Raw genomic sequence first — 18004 nt, 5'->3', positions numbered from 1 at the left:
GGGGTCGCAAGATGATTTCCAGAATGTATTGATTTGATACTTTTTTTTTGTATATATATTTTTTTTCTCATGCAGTCAGGCCACTGAACTTAGAAGCAGGCCAGGCCAGTGTTTCTAGTTGCAGCGGCGCGATAGTTGGATAACCTAGGTGGGGAACAACCAGGATATCACTGCAACAGAGGGTAATGCAGTCTAAACTCACACAAGTTGGAGAACTATCTCTCTCTCTCTCTCTCTCTCTTGCTCACACACACACACAAAGGGAGCAGCATGCGATTGGTGGAGGCGGGACCCTTACAAAAAACAAAAAAAATCCATCAAAATCAGTGTTGTTGCTAATCATTGTCATATGCTAGCCTGTTTTTTTAACAATAATTTGTGATGACAATTGATGGAATCAAATTGACGGAAATCCGTCGTAGGACGGAGAACTTTAATCCCAGTGAAAGGGTTAACCCGTGTCGTGTGGCAGTGAAAGGGTTAACCGTCTGTATTGTCGCAGTGAAAGGGTTAACCCTTTGGTAGTGTGGTAGTGAAAGGGTTGATCTCCTGAAGGACTGCGTGCGACAATAATGTGTTTAACTTCTATTATTTGACAGTGTCAAATAAGGCCTTTGGACCTCCTGTTACGAGAGAATATCTAGCACAGAAATGTCTAACACTTTGAGTGCCAAAGACGAGATTTATCGTCCTAACTCGCCATGCGTTGAGTGCCAATGACGAGTTCTCGTTATTTAATCGTTATTTCTTTTATTAGCGATATCTAGGCCTGCCGCGATAAGCAATAAATCGATTAATTGCCGCGATAATTAAAATTAATGCAATGATTTTGACGGGCGCGATTAATTGCCATTTGCGCGTTTGTTTTAATGAGGCGGAACCAGTGCCCCTTGTCAGTCACTGTCCGTGTTGGGAGGCGGGCCGCTGGCTTTACTACAGAGCAGAGAGCACAGCACAGGAGCTCCGTGGGGCAACACCACATAGCTTAACTACATTTCTCAATAGTGTTGCTCCTTTTAACCAAGTAGCGTTATTTGTAGTGTAACGTTAGCGTTTTAACGTTAGTAGCTAACGTTAAAACTAACTTAAAGTTAGTTGTTCACCAACAATCTCAACATTTGTTTTATCATTAGCTCATGTCGATCTACTAGTAGCATCAGCAAGCTAACGTTAGCTGGCCCCAGTCCACTAGCAGCATGTCGATCTACCAGCAGCATCAGCAAGCTAACGTTAGCTGGCCCCAGCCCATTAGCAGCATGTCGAAGTAGTAGTAGCATCAGCAAGCTAACGTTAGCTGGCCCCAGCCCATTAGCAGCATGTCGAAGTAGTAGTAGCATCAGCAAGCTAACGTTAGCTGGCCCCAGTCCACCAGCAGCATCAGCAAGCTAGGATAATCACAACAATACTTCCGGTCCGGTCGGTGGGCTTCAAAATAAAAGTCTAAAACACCGGAAAAGACGGAGCGGTGGGCTTCAAAATAAGAGTTTTGGGAAATAAATGTCTCAAAAAAAAATTCTCTAACCGGTCGCAATAATATCGCTTATCGCGATATTTTCGGGGGCAATTAATCGCCCAGCAAAATTTGTTATCGTGGCAGGCCTAGCGATATCCATTCATTTTTCATCCATCCAGCCTGACGTTATCATTGGGAATGGCTCTGAGCTCGAAAAGGGCAAATACCGCCGCCTATCGTCTCCCGGATGGTAATGCACATCATTGGATTGGATTGAGTGGCCATGTGCATCAGAAAAAAATCCGGTCCAGGGTTTTCCCATCTCTGGCAAGCAGTGTCATGTTAACAGATTGACTGAGGACCCTCAGAGCAGCGTCGATTATGTGTTTCAGACTATAACGTTGGATCAATAAACGTGATCTTTCTGGGGGGGGGTTATTACAGGCTAGCATGTGTCAATGATTAGCAACACTGATTTTGATGGATTTTTGGTTTTTGTAAGGGTCTCGCCTCCACCAGTGTTTCCACTACTGTAGGTAACCATCATGGCTGTGTTTCCACTACTGTAGGTTAGGGCTGGGCGATATATCGAGTATACTCGATGTATCGTGGCTTGTTCTACGTGAGATGTAGTAAATTACTATATCGTGAACATCGAGTATATGTTGTCACGTCGCGGCTGATATGAGACTTGCTTTAGTGCAGAGCGTTCCTCTCATTTCATTATAGACAGACCAGCGCGGACCTTAACACTTTAATCGCCAAGGACGCCTTAACTCGTCATTCCCCGCCATGCTAATTCTGCCAATGAGGCCGTAACACGTCATTGAGATCAATATTTTAAAAATCTGTGATCGCAATCATATTTCTCCCGCGGAGACTTGAGATCTACTGTTGATCCCCTCTCAACTCTCCAACGGTTCAAGAGCGCCATCTGGTGGCCGATCGGCGGATCGCCCAAACCGGAAATGGAAACTGGTGCTCATCCAAATTCGGTCCGATCACTCGCTATAGGTCCCGGGACTCGAGCTAGACACAATGGATAGCGATCCGTTACCAATAACTCGATAAACAACATGATTTGGACGTATATACTATTATACAACCTGGAGATGGATCGCATATTTCAACATCCCATAATAGGAATATTTTTGCTCCACGCTCATCGCCCAACGGCCCGAGGAGACTGGGGTAAGTTTCAGCGTTTTTTTTTACCGTGTTCGATACAAACTGCTCTAATGATCATATCACCCACACTAGATAAATCATCTAACGTTGGCCACGGAATTATAAACGACCCCCCCCCCCCCCCCATCCGGTCAACATCAGATGATAAGTAGTAACTTCTAGAAGCACGTCCATTTGACATTTTTTATCTCGCTCCGATCGCTATCAAACTGTATTTGATCATCAATATAATGCATTTAGGGCGTTAAATCACGTTCTGCAGAATGCTGCAGAAAACGATAAAAACATATTTATACTTTAGACCGTATTTTAGTATGAATATGTGAATGAAAAAGTATAACGTTCCTACATCCTGAACGATAGATAATTGACGTTGAATGGGCCATAGTAATGTCAATTTAGCAATACAATTTAAAAAGTTATAGCCCTGCAAAGAAGGGGAACTTCTCCATAGACAAATAGAGCTGGCAGAGGATGGTATAAGGATGTACATAAGCCTGGCAAAGAAAGTGTTAAATGACATGCAATTGTAATTTCATTACAGACCAGCGCGGACGTTCAATGACATGCAATGGGCTAACGTTAGCTGCTAAGTTAAACCATAATAGGCTAAGCTAACTAGCATTAGCTCTTAGCTGCTAGCGTTAGCTCAAAGCGGACTCCACGACACTAGTTCCATTAGTGAGAAAAGGGGGTGGGTTATATTGACGACGCTTGACAACAGAGGTTTAAAGATAACTTCATATTTACAGGTTATTCGTTTCTTGCATCCAGTTTCAATCTCTGTGTGTTCAACTTCCTGTTTACATTAGAGTGTGACATCATCGCCTACGGCAGCTTATACGCTCAAAACGCAAACGCGTTCTCTCTCTGAAACTTACCAAGCCTAAGTTGTTAAAGGGGCAGTAGGCAATTAATTTAATCAGTGGATGCCTGAACACAGAATGACACCAGTATCTATCTCTCTCGCTCTCTCTCTCTCTGAAATATTCTAAAATCATTAAGTCTGCTATAAGCCATTATCCCTTTGTAAGGCTTTGTGTGCGATTATTATTTTCTCACAGTAGTGTATGTATATGTATATATATATATATATATATATATATATATATATATGCGTGTGTGTGTGTTTGGCTGAAGTGGATAGAAAACACAGTACTGTGCAAAAGTCTTAGGCACCCAATAGTTTTTATATAAATTGTCTTAGATGTAAATAATTTTTTTTATTAGTGTGTCAGTAGACTACTCTTAGTACATTTTCATTTCATTATTTTTTAAAGCATCTTCATGGTTTAATAATGGAAACATATTTTTCAGGGACTTATAATCATCATATTGGCGTGACTGTATGCATCAAAGGGTTAAATCAAGCATTTTTAAGTGCTTTAGAGGAAATGTCACACACACACACACACAGCTCCCTCCCCGGGCCCCTGTCCTATAAGGTATTGGCTTGTGTTGCTACACGGACACATTTGTATGTTGCACCACTTGTACTTCCTGGCTTACAGAGTACAGAAGTAAACAAACACTCCGTCTATTATGTGAACTAAAGAGTACAAGGTTTACACAACAGCCCCCACCTGCTGTTTTATTGTATTTGTACCTGTACTATCCGCTCTCAGCTGTTTATCTCTCTTTGTGAGCTTGATTAAATAGCGTTAGCTCCGCGGCTAATTTTAGCTCACCCTCAACTAAATCAATGACTAGGTTCTAAAGCATTCAAGTAGTTTTCACTGCACATAGAAGTAGCCAAACAGCGGGAGCATTTCGGGAGCATATTACCAAAACCCAGGCAATTTCGAGCCCTTAAGGAATCAAATAGAGTCTGCCATGGCTACATGCTAACGTTATTGTGCAACTAGGAAAAACCTGGCCGCGATAATGGAATCGAAAGTCACGGGAGCCACACGGTTCCAGGCATCGGCCAATTAGGAACCGGTTCCCAACTGAGTCTGTATAGACCCAGAACATCAGTGGCGAGCTACTGTATGTGAGCCTGTATTAGTGATGCACCGATGCTAATTATTATTAATTAATTATTAATACCGATATTAATATTGCTGTTCTGACCGATACCGATACATTTCGATATTTCGGGAAATGAGTATCAAAAGTTTTAAATATTCAGAATCGATATGTATCTATTTTTCGATATTTTTGACAACACTAGAACCTGTATTAACTAGGGATGTCCCGATCCGATCACGTGATTTTCAGAAGATCGGGATAGAACAAAATAAATAAATAAAAGATCTGGATTTTTTTTTTCAACAAACATGACCATGTTCACGTCTTAAACTCATAATGAGGCCTTAGTTTTGGTTTTAAATTGCATATCATCATTCATTTATTTATTGTCACACAGAGCAGAAGAATTTTGCCAAAACAAACGCATTTCCTTTGATTTAATTATACGTCAAATGATTTATGTCAAGGATGAGGGACATCCACTAGTTGCAGAACTTGCAGTCACCTGATTTTTACAGACGATGGCGCCATTGCTCTCATGAAGCAGCAGGTTGGAGGCGGAGTTTTTAGATTTGCAATGCCTCACTTGAATGAAGTAAACTTTTCACCTGGATAACGTCAACATTCAGGGTGAATGTAATGTGAGCCACCGGCACTCGAGCCACCTCGAGGGAACAGTCTCGCTTCGCCAGTTTCTGACTAAAATGCGTCAAATCGGTTACTAATGGAAAGGCGCTCGCCACTAACGCAGGAGATGCTGGGTTCGAGCCCAGCTCTCGGCGTTGCTAACTAACTCACTCATTCATACTAACACAATTGGCAGTGTTAGGGGTGGGAAAGCCAGTGGGTGGGGATTGGACGTTGTGGACAGCGACTCCTACAGGTCGGTTGGTGCGCCTGCAGGGCTCTACGCTAACCTTTTCCCCAAGGAGCACATTTAGGAGCACACAAAGAAATTTAGGAGCACACAAAAATATTTAGGAGCACAGTGAAAATATTTCAAGTAACAGTTTATTTTTTTTTCAAAAATAAATGTATATTTGTACTGTGCGTGCGTGCAAAGGCGCAGCTCAACTGACTTTGTGCCAGTCAGATTCAGGAGCTGTATGGGGAAGGAGTCATTTTTATATTCAGCAGCTGTCTATTGGAATAGTCTGCCCAGTGAACTGAAAACCATAGACAGTGCCGTTAGATTCAAGTCCAGCCTGAAGACATGGCTCAAAAAGGGACTATACCTAGACACTTAGCTTAAGGCACCCTTGCATGTTGTATGAGTCTGTATGTATATAAATGTTAAATGGTTTATGTGATGTGTTGTGATGTCACGTTTTGTATGATGCATGTTTTAAGCATCACATTCCCCCACCCCCCTACAAGGACCACAATGGAAATAAGCTCTGAGCTTTTTTGTGTTTCATCCTTGGCAGTATATCCCGACTGTGCTCTTCTGTCACATGTTTATTTTTTATATTGTCAAATAAAGTCATTCAAGTCATTCATTCATTCAACGGGACACACATCTGTGCAATACCACCAAAGTCACTGGCCCACTGTGTGTGTGTATCTGCGTGTGCAAACGGGAATGGGACACAGACATTTGAACTATTAAGTGATTAATGCCTACTGTGGCAAAGTTGTAGCCAAATAAGAAAGGCAGTGACATTGAACAAAAAGGAGACACTGGCATTACCACCAGGGCCATCAGTAGAGGGGGCTGTAAGGTGCCCTTTCGGTATACTACCTTTGCTATAGCCTACCAGTTGTGATTAGAGAGTGCCCCACATACTCCATGTTCAAGACCCTGTTCAAGACCCATCTTAAACTGCATCTTAAGGCAAACCAGAACTGTGATCATTTTTAATCTGATTTAGTTTATGTAACTTGTTTCTTGTTTTTATCGTTGATTGTCACCATGCTTTTACCCTAAGCAGGCTATTTATTTATTGAAAGAGTTTTGCGGTCTCCTGGTGTAAATTAGCTCTTGCTACAACCCTGCATGATTACATTTTGTACTTGATGTTCATTAACATGTGCTGTCCCTATCAAATAAACTATCAAATCAAACTACTGCTACAAAAGTAACAGTGACTTAACTTTAGCTTTTGCCCCTTTTATGCATACAATGCCTATGTTTTGGCTGTGTTGCTCTTCTAGAAAAATAATCCTTTCAGGGTTGCCTATTGAAATACTGTACACCTCCAGTACAGAAACATTGTTTATGAGTTTGCATGTCAGGTAGACATTGATTGACGGTCGATTCTGCCAATTACGTAACACTGCTTGCACTCCGGCCGTCCGGCGCTGCAGCTAGACCCTATTGCCCACCTCTGCTGTTGTGTGCGACACAACGACATACGCTACTGCATCAACCAACGTTATGATTAACAAAGCAAGGCATTCGTTTTGTTGCATTAACATTATATTACTATTGCTATCGCTAAATCTAGGTGTTCTAAAATCTATTGCTATTGGTAAGACTATAATAAAGGTGCTCCCATAGTCGAGCGGACTGTACTCGGACTGGACTCCACGGAGTTCTGCTGCTCGGAAAACGCTTGCTCGTCTTTCAGGAAGTAAACAAACAAAATGAGAGCTTCCGATTGGTCATTTGCTTTATTTCCCATGAAACCAGTCACGTCACTCTACTGTGATTGGACCGTTGGCTTGAGTGCAATGTGGGACTTGTAGTTTAACGATTCTCAGCGGAGAAATAAAAAGAACGACTGAGGCTGTAATATGCATTCGCACAACGTGCAAGTAATTGATTTTTCAGGTTTGCACTGAACAGAATCAGGAAGTATCGGGGGCAGCGTGAGCCTCCCACGCGTTACTCCTTGCCACTGAGAGATCGCGCTGTTCAGGTGAAAAGATGCGACAGCTGCCTCCTCGTGTACCGGAGGGGATGCAACTTGGCTTGGTCCTGCAGCCGACCAGTGGGAAGCATAGTCTAGCAACATTCGAGACAGGGGAGGGGAGAATTGAAGGAAGAATTGAGAGAAAAATATAAAAGATTATTATTATTTTTTTTTTTTATCGGTTACTAATGTGAAAGATCGGATCGGGAAAGATCGGTATCGGTAGATACTCAAAATCACATGATCGGGAGCAAAAAAATGTGATCGGGACATCCCTAGTATTAACCCAGAACACCAGAGCTACTGTATGTGAGCCTGTATAAACACAGAACATCACAGCTACTGTATGTGAGCCTGTATAAACACAGAACATCACAGCTACTGTATGTGAGCCTGTATAAACAGAACATCACAGCTACTGTATGTGAGCCTGTATAAACAGAACATCACAGCTACTGTATGTGAGCCTGTATAAACACAGAACATCACAGCTACTGTATGTGAGCCTGTATAAACACAGAACATCACAGCTACTGTATGTGAGCCTGTATATAAACACAGAACATCAGAGCTACTGTATGTGAACCTGTATATAAACACAGAACAGCAGAGCTACTGTATGTGAACCTGTATATAAACACAGAACATCAGAGCTACTGTATGTGAACCTGTATAAACACAGAACATCAGAGCTACTGTATGTGAGCCTGTATAAACACAGAACATCACAGCTACTGTATGTGAGCCTGTATAAACAGAACATCACAGCTACTGTATGTGAACCTGTATTATATAAACACAGAACATCACAGCTACTGTATGTGAACCTGTATATAAACACAGAACATCACAGCTACTGTATGTGAGCCTGTATAAACAGAACATCACAGCTACTGTATGTGAACATGTATTATATAAACACAGAACATCACAGCTACTGTATGTGAACCTGTATATAAACACAGAACATCACAGCTACTGTATGTGAGCCTGTATAAACAGAACATCACAGCTACTGTATGTGAACCTGTATATAAACACAGAACATCACAGCTACTGTATGTGAGCCTGTATAAACACAGATCAGAGCTACTGTATGTGAACCTGTATATAAACACAGAACATCAGAGCTACTGTATGTGAGCCTGTATATAAACACAGAACATCAGAGCTACTGTATGTGAGCCTGTATATAAACACAGAACAGCAGAGCTACTGTATGTGAACCTGTATATAAACACAGAACATCAGAGCTACTGTATGTGAGCCTGTATATAAACAGAACATCAGAGCTACTGTATGTGAGCCTGTATATAAACACAGATCAGAGCTACTGTATGTGAGCCTGTATATAAACAGAACATCAGAGCTACTGTATGTGAACCTGTATATAAACACAGAACATCAGAGCTACTGTATGTGAGCCTGTATATAAACACAGAACATCAGAGCTACTGTATGTGAGCCTGTATATAAACGCAGGCTGAACATCAGAGCTACTGTATGTGAACCTGTATATAAACACAGAACATCAGAGCTACTGTATGTGAACCTGTATATATCCCCAGAACATCAGAGCTACTGTATGTGAACCTGTATAAATGAGGGGTGCACCGATATATCGGTCGGGTATCGGCCGATAAGCTCAAATGTGCCGATGGCAGTAGCCGATAAATATCCATCAATTTGTGTCGCGTCAATCTGGCCCACACATTCAAACTTTGAAAAAAGTTTCAGTCAAGCGACCTGCACAACGCCGCCCCCACACACACGCTACTGCATCAAAGTTACTACTTATGATCAACAAAGGCATTAGTTTTGTGGCATTAACGTTATATAGTTACACTTTCAATAACATCAGCGTATTTACCCGAACATAGCAAGCATTACTCATTCATATCTCAGTTCCTTCCTTTGCTCAGAGAGCCCGTACTGAATTGTACCCATTCTGCAATCTGTTAATAAAGTTTTCAATCAGACAAATGTATAGAAAAGCTTTTATTATAACATTCGTTGCAGTAAAATCATTATGCCTCGTTTAGTACTCCTGTGGAGCGCTGGTAGTCTACTCGTGGGCCGCGGGGAGCTAACTTTATTAGCTTTGTTGTTGAGCTCTCGTCAAAATCAATGGCGGACTTCCCGGAAGTAAACAACGAATAAACGCTTGCCGATTAGTGGTAAGAACAGCAGAGGCGGGTGCAAGCGGTGTGACGTAATTGGCAGAATCGACTGTCAATCAAAATGGTTCTGTTGCATTGCTTTGGTTGAGAGATAGTGCTCGCTTATTAAAACTAATAAACAAGTCTTGAGCAAGACAAGTTAGTCTGTTATGAAAGCCAGTGAGTATTGTATGACTCAGACTTCAGCAATAATCATGACTCATGAGCATTATAAAATAAAAACACACATGGCATGGTGGAATTAATACCATAAACATATTTCTTGATGTTTCCTTTTTTAAGTAAGTAAAGAGGCCTATGTTCATATAGGTGAGCACAATTTGTAACACAAAAAGAGAGACGTGTAGCCTATATATTTATTTAATATTTTATTTATTCATTTTATTATTATTATATTATTTGTTGCCATGCCTAAAATAATAGTCAAGCATAGGGCTAAAACATTTTCATAAACAATAATATAATTTTTTGTTATGGTTATAATAAAAGCTTTTCTATACATTTGTCTGATTGATTGAAAACTTTATTAACAGATTGCAGAATGGGTACAATACAGTACAGCTCAGTGGACTGGAGGATGAAGACCAGAAAAAGACTTTCGGCTTTTTTACATAGGAGTCCTCCATTTTCAATTCATCAAAACATTTAGAGACATACAAATATACCGTAGTTTCATTAAAAAAAATTAAAAAAAATTAAAATAAAAGTGTAAAAAAAAAGTTGCCACAAATATCGGTATCGGCCGATTGTGTTAGTTGAACAATCGGTATCTGTGGCAAATTTTCATATCGGTGCATAGTATAAATATAATATATGTTTTTCTTGTGTGTGTATTGTTTTTATTGACCTATAGTCCATTCATGCTGAGTGAATCAGTTCCCCCAGCCACATTTGTGTATTTAAATTTTTTTGGGGAATTAACTGATAGAAAATTAATCAAATCGTGGTCAAATGAAGAGATTTCATGATGCATTGAATCGTTGCCTGAATAATCATAATAGAAATGAATCATTGTGAGGTCGCATCGTTACCAGGGGTGTTTTTAGGGCTAGAAAACATTGGGGGCTTCATCCCGGGGGGGTGGAGGGGGGTCCCCCCCCCCTTTTTTTTTATTTTTTTCAAACACAGAAATACGCAATTTTAGAGTAATTAGAGATGAATACTGAAGAACTAGAATCATTAGAGGTTCTCAAAGTGAGGTCCAGGTCCATGAGAGGGATCTGGGCAGTCCCCATAGAAAATTCAAAGTTAACAGGACCAAATCATCAGTTTCTCTCTTTTTTTTTTTAACTTCATTTTTTAGCGTTTATCGCTTTTTCTGGTCAAGCATGACCGACAGAAACAGGTTGAATAGGATGTAGAGTAGGGGAAGACACTGAGAAAATACAGCGGGTCCGGGAATCGAACTAGTGTACCCCAGATCCGTGACGAGCACGGTTGTCCCCGACGCCGAAATAGCGCCGAGATACGCGGTGAGCTACGGGAGCTCCCCAAATCATCAGTTTCTTATTCATTTATTTAACCTTTATTTAGCCAGATAAAACATTGATCTGGTCCAAGAGGCCCCAACAGGAGTACAAATATACATATATACACATACATATACATATACATTGCATATACATTGCATAAACACTCAAATCAAAAGTATTACACAATTATCAAAACCTTACACTCAAGGAGCAAAACATAGGCCCAGATTTGCACCCCTATAAGCACAATGTCAGCCTCACACTTTTTGCAAAACAATACACACAGAGCAAAAAATTCTCTTGCCAGATCCAGCTAGGCAAAGAGATAATGTCTAGTATTTTCTGTACTCTTTCACACCACCCCAAACCAACCGGACTATCCGAGGAAATGAACCAGGGTTCGATTAAAGCTTATTATAGTTTATCACAGTATCATGAGCATGTCTTTGTCAGTGGACACTGGACATGGGTATGGATGGCTCCAGGTGCTGCTGCGTTAACGTGCACATCTTCAATACCTATCTGTACTATTTAAAAGCACAGTGCAGGACACACTCAAAGATTATCGCACCTCAGAGATGGCAGTGGACAAAGGCCATATGTAATGGCATCTTGTGGCACAAGCTCAGACCTCAGCTCAGGAGATCAGCTGAGACAGACTGTTCTATCCAGATGTCGACAGAATGCTGCAAGAGCTTGAGAGCAGGTTCTCATGAGTTGGAGAACAACTTATGAGAGGCAGGGTATCTGCAGGTTTAGCCCAGTCAGATTTAATGCTTTTTAAGACTTTTTAATGCCACTCAGAATTAAATTTAATACCAATTTCACAATAACAAAAATCATGCAACGACACCAATTAGTTTAAGTTTAGGGACACATTGGTCCAAAGATGTTTATTAAAACATAACTTGGAAACTTAAAAATCTTGAACTTAAAGGAGTAACTGGATTGGATGAATTTCAACAAAGGGGTGACCAAACATAAATAGCAAATATAGCTATACAAAATATACCAGGGGCCAAGCAGCCACTGTCAGAACACATCTATTACCACCCTCCCCAGCAGGGAGCGAAATTAACTTTTTGACTCACCGGCCAGTGGCGGGTAGATGGGAAGAGTCTACCCGCCAAGCATATTTCTTACCTGCCAATATATATTTTATATATACAATTTTTTTTTAAATAAAATATATATTATATAATCATACTTGTAGTTGTATTATCTGCGAGACATCGCCACCACGCAATAAGTCAAAATGCTTGCTATCTGCAAACAGCTCCACTGTCTGTTTTGGCTGTGTTGCTCTTCTAGAAAAATAATCCTTTCAGGGTTGCCTATTGAAATACTGTACACTTTCCTACTGTACACTTTCCTGATTAATTTAAATGGGGGACCCTGATGTAAACAAGACGAAAGTCTTTCTCTGGTCTGCATCCCCTTAACAATTGTGTGTATTGAGCTGTACTGTACCCATTCTGCAATCTGTTAATAAAGTTTTCAATCAATCAATCAATCACACCTCCAGTACAGAAACATTGTTTGAGTTTGCGTGTCAGGTAGACCATTGATTGACAGTCGAGTCTGCCAATTACATCACATCGCTTGCACTCCGGTGCTGCAGCTGGACCCATTGCCCACCTCTGCTGTTGATAACGCTAGCCAAGTTATTATACACACAGATACACAGTGGGCCAGTGACTTTGGTGTAGGGGTGTAACAATGCATCGATCCTAAGGGGGAAATTCAACTGCATCGATTTGAAAATGTTAGAATAGATTATCGCAATTTTAATGTGTACACGTTATGTTATTGTCATGTCCGTTACAGCCAACACACCGACATACGCTACTGCATCAACGTTATGATTAACAAAGCAAGGCATTCGTTTTGTTGCATTAACGTTATATTACTATTGCTATCGATAAATCTAGGTGTTCTAAAATCTATTGCTATTGGTAAGAGAGACTATAATAAGTTGGTGTCTCGGAAAACGAGAGCCCTGATCGCGGAGTTTCAGGAAGTAAACAAGAAAAATGAGAGCTTCCGATTGGTCATTTGCTTTATTTCCCATGAAACCAGTCACTTCACTCTACTGTGATTGGACCGTTGGCTTGAGTGCAATGTGGGACTTGTAGTTTTTTAACGATCTCGCAGCGGAGGAAAAAAAAGACGAGAGGCTATAATCTGTATTCGCACAGCGTGCGCGTAATTGATTTTTACCGTTCGCATACAAATATTTTTAGGGGCCTGCTTATGAACTACACGTCTACACGCCACACGGCGGGCAGCCCTCTAAGTGTCATGCGCCAAAGGTAAAAACAGACCGCCCCTGGCGGGCGGCGGGCTTTAGTTTCGGTCCCTGCTCCCCAGGGTATCAAAAAAGTCAACCAACAAACAAGATTCTTGTGCCGGATCTCCTCTCTGGTAAACAAGAATAGTAGCACTCATTCAAGGGTACTACGACTATGCTTGCACCTCATGGTACCAAAGCACCTCAAAGGCCCTAAAAACAAGATTACAAACATCACAAAACAAACTGGTCAGACTACTGCTTAACCTCACTCCTAAAACCCACTTTACCCCTGCCAACATTCAAAACCGCTCTTAAAGAGCACCTACGGGAGGCTGCAATTAGAAACTGGGCACCGTAAATGTCCAAACCCCCCCCCCCCTCCTAATGTACAGTCTCCTCCCCATCATATGTATATATTTTCTGTTAGGATCTCTGGGTAACAGTACTGTATATTTGCATATCGTATGTCACAATTGTAACACTACAGTACTATATAGTATACCTGTATGTCATGTATGTCCCTATGCCATTAATGTCATAAATGTCATGTCACTATAATTAAAAATGGGGGACCCTGATGTAAACAAGACACACGTCTTTCTCTGGTCTGCATCCCCTTAACAAGTATGTATTGAGCCGTACTGTATTGTACCCATTCTGCAATCTGTTAAATAAAGTTTTTCATTCATCCAGTTTTGTTTTTGTGGTTTTGGTTGAATGAATGAATACTTTGTTTAACAGATTGCAGAATGGGTACAATACAGTACGGCTTTTTCGGGAGCATATTACCAAAACCCAGGCAATTTCGAGCCCTTAATGAATCAAATAGAGTCTGCCATGGCTACATGCTAACGCTAACGTTATTGCGCAACTGTAGGAAAAACCTGGCAGCGATAAGGGAATCGAAAGTCACGGGAGCCACACGGTTCCAGGCCAACGGGAACCGGTTTTCGATTCCCATCCCTACAAATGTGTCTAGTGTATTCGAGTATATTCCAATAAATGCCGTTTATGGGGAAACAAATATATATATTATAATTAATATTTTCTTTTAAATCGAAGCTCGGCCCCGAAGCTTCGATTGCCAAAAAAAGCTTCGAAGGTCAGCCCTCAAATCCAGTCCATTTACCATTTATAATATTTATTTACTAGCATGGGATAATACAGTGATGTATAAAGCCAACTACTCTAGTGCATCAGCGATAATATGGTGGCAGTAGTCCCATGTTATGTAATGTGAGAGCGTTATTCATGCTCCCCTCTGCCAGGTCTGGGGTTGCTCACAGCAGTGGGGTAAGCTGGGGCATGTGACTGGGTCAGGCTAGCACTGTGGGAAATAAGACAGCTTTGCATTGAGGCCAGAGAGAGAGAGAGGCCCTGGCATCCTCCTGGTCGGTGCCTTGGCAGGCTAAAGACTGTGTACTCAAGAGTCTTCAAGACATCACTATCGTGCCAACGACTTGTCGCCCACTCTACAAGCCAGAAATGCCATACACAGCTGATCTTCCAAAAAGGAAAAGCTGGTGGAGCAAGGCACCAATAACGTGGGAGGTTCCATATTCCCACTGGGGCCACCCATACGGAAATGTACATGATGATCCATGAGGCGTTTTTTTTAGGATCAATGCGCAACCAAAACACAGCATGTATATTTCAACCTGGCAGTTCATGCAAAGACGGGAGCTTTGTAATATGTCGGCCAGTTCATTTTTGCACTGACGTTGCACAATAGACAGCTACACACAGAGGAGTAGTCAACTGTAGTCTACGTCACAAAGGCTAAAGCAAAAAAGAATAAGAGTTACAAAAACAGTCAGCAGCATTGGTTGCCCCCCCCCCCCCAGTGACACAAGGTTAATATAAAAAGAAAAGAGCAGCTGTCTCTCTCACATCAACAGACTTGGCCACTATTCAAGGTGTTAATCAAGGTGTGACATATTGACATCTTAATGTTACGTTGGCTAACATGGTGTCAGAGACGAGACATTTAATACATTTTAAAGTTAAATGCATCAATCTGGTGCACTTTGAGAGCAAAATAAAGAGGCTAGATCTATGATGAACTTTGTGCTCAAAACACAAAATCGACTAGACTGCAGTGCTTTCTCCATGCAGCCTTTTCCTCAGGTCAGTCTTTTACATTAAGCACCCCCCACAGCCCAAATGAAATGATAAAAAAATTATATATATTTTTTAATAGACTAGTAATAGCAGCGGCGGTCCTAGCTGAATGCATATAGGGGAAACACTGACGTTATGATGCAGACGGCTAACGTTATGATGCAGAAGGCTAACGTTATCATGATGCAGAAGGCTACAGTAACTCCTCTGCTGTTAGCTGTCCTAACTTAAGGCGAATGGGCTAAACCGCAAGCTAAGCTAAAGAGGCAGCTAGCTCGCAGCTAACAGGGTTGTGTGAGTTAGCAGCTAGCTAGCTCTCTGGACGTTAGCCAGCCCCAGTACCGTTAACGGAGTTAGCCGACTGGCGACACCACCACGAACAACGGACAATATCTACCATTCTCTTCACCGGTGAGACTCAGGAAGAGCTGCTGTGTCGTCGTGCCTTTTATCCATCTATGGTCGGCGGTGTCCTCGGTGAGCCCTGAGAGGAGGGGAGCCCGGGGGACGGTGTCGGAGCAGAGATTCGGTGCCTCGGCTGCAGCTCCAGCGGAAGGTTGCTTTTTCATAATTGTGCGACTCCAGACTGACGCTGCGTGACGAGGTCGACCGAGTGACGAGGGGCCACGGCGTCACATGACGCGGGGTGGTCAGCTGCCCCCGCGTCATATGACGCGTGGAGGCGGGACTATTATTGGCTGATTGATTGATTGGTTGATTGATTGATTGGTTGATTGATTGATTGATTGATTGATGTAAAATGTTATTAACAGATTGCAGAATGGGTACAATACAGTACAGCTCAATACACACAATTGTTAAGGGGATGCAGACCAGAGAAAGACTTTCGTCTTGTTTACATCAGGGTCCCCCCATTTTCAATTCATAATGACATATGACATGATACATGACCACATGTATGTGATGTTGTTTTACATTTTTATAGTGAAGGAAAAACGACTGATAAAAACAGATATTTACAAAAAAATATATTTAGCATTTGTGCAACCCTTGAGAAGTATTATGTGTAGTATTTATCATATCAAAACTGGCACCATGAACCTATCGGGGTAAAACTAAAAAAAAAAAAAAAAGCATAGTGGGTTTATACAGTAGTGCGTCTAGCGTCTAGTTTAAACCAGCCTAGAAGATAGCTAATCTACTTCTTTGGATAGTAAATGTTTGTACAGGGAGTTGTGCCCCTGCCATTGTAAACAAGAGAGAAACTAACTTTTCAGGAAGCTTTCCACCTTGTTACAATGGTCCAATTATCATCATCATCCATGACCAAGAACTAGGCTAGAACAGGGATTTTTAAAGAGGGGAGCAGGTGTGTTTCATCAGAGAGGCTGAAGCCTAAAACCAAACAGCTCTGAGTCTTTACCTCTTCTTCATAATGAGACCAAACAGCTCTGAGTCTTCATCTCCTTCATAATGAGACCAAACAGCTCTGAGTCTTCATCTCCTTCATAATGAGACCAAACAGCTCTGAGTCTTCATCTCCTTCATAATGAGACCAAACAGCTCTGAGTCTTTACCTCTTCTTCATAATGAGACCAAACAGCTCTGAGTCTTTACCTCTTCTTCATAATGAGACCAAACAGCTCTGAGTCTTCATCTCCTTCATAATGAGACCAAACAGCTCTGAGTCTTTACCTCTTCTTCATAATGAGACCAAACAGCTCTGAGTCTTCATCTCCTTCATAATGAGACCAAACAGCTCTGAGTCTTCATCTCCTTCATAATGAGACCAAACAGCCCTCAAGTTCAAGTTCAAGTTTCTTATAGTTGTCATAGTAAAATACAGAATACTTTTCCATGAAATGTTTTTTTCTGTATGAGCTCCTGAGTGTGCTAGATAAAATAGATAAAAAGTATAAAATAGACAAAGTCAAGAGTACGTAAACAAAAAGTGTTCAGTCAATCAATATACATACAATAGTACATACAATAGTACATACAATACAGAGTAAAAAAAGAGTAACAGTTAGGTGCAATGCAGCAATGGGATCAGGTACAATTTAGGGTAAGGTGCAATGAGGTATGGATTGTAGTGCAAATCTCTTTGCTAATAAATATAAAGTGTGTTAAAGTGTTTAAAGTGAGTTAGAGTGGGTGTTACGGTGAGTGTTTATTTAAAGTGAGTGTGTACATGTGGATGTGTGTGCTACTGTGCTGTGAGTGTAGATGATGGGTTGTTAAATAGTGTCATTGTCGTTGAGAATCCTGATGGCCTGGGGATAGAAGCTCCTTCTGAGTCTCTCTGTGCTGGCCATGAGACTCTGGTATCGCTTGCCTGACCGCAGCAGTTCAAAGAGGGAGTTGTTTGGGTCACTAGAGTCTTTGATTATTATCTTAGCCTTGGCCCTGCACCGCTTGTTATAAATGTCCTGGAGAGTGGGAAGCCCACCTCCAATTGTGCGTTCGGCTGAACGGGCCACTCTCTGTAGTCTGCTATGGTCTTGTGCGGT

General features: G+C 41.4%; 1 protein-coding gene across 1 annotated transcript in view; it reads right to left on the bottom strand.

The window, feature by feature from the left end:
• The window catches only part of trpm7 (transient receptor potential cation channel, subfamily M, member 7), a 175455-nt gene extending 159381 nt beyond the window's left edge, over positions 1–16074 (bottom strand). Inside the window, 1 exon segment of the mRNA XM_084337584.1 lies at positions 15931–16074. Within this exon segment, the coding sequence (XP_084193710.1) occupies positions 15931–15933 (3 nt within the window). The 5' untranslated portion in view covers positions 15934–16074.
• Positions 16075–18004: the final 1930 nt, after the last annotated feature.

Source organism: Notolepis coatsorum (assembly GCF_963971535.1).
Source record: "Notolepis coatsorum genome assembly, chromosome: 20".
Taxonomy (NCBI): domain Eukaryota; kingdom Metazoa; phylum Chordata; class Actinopteri; order Aulopiformes; family Paralepididae; genus Notolepis; species Notolepis coatsorum.
The sequence above is the reverse complement of the archived record's forward strand: the minus strand, read 5'-3'. Positions and strand labels throughout refer to the sequence as shown.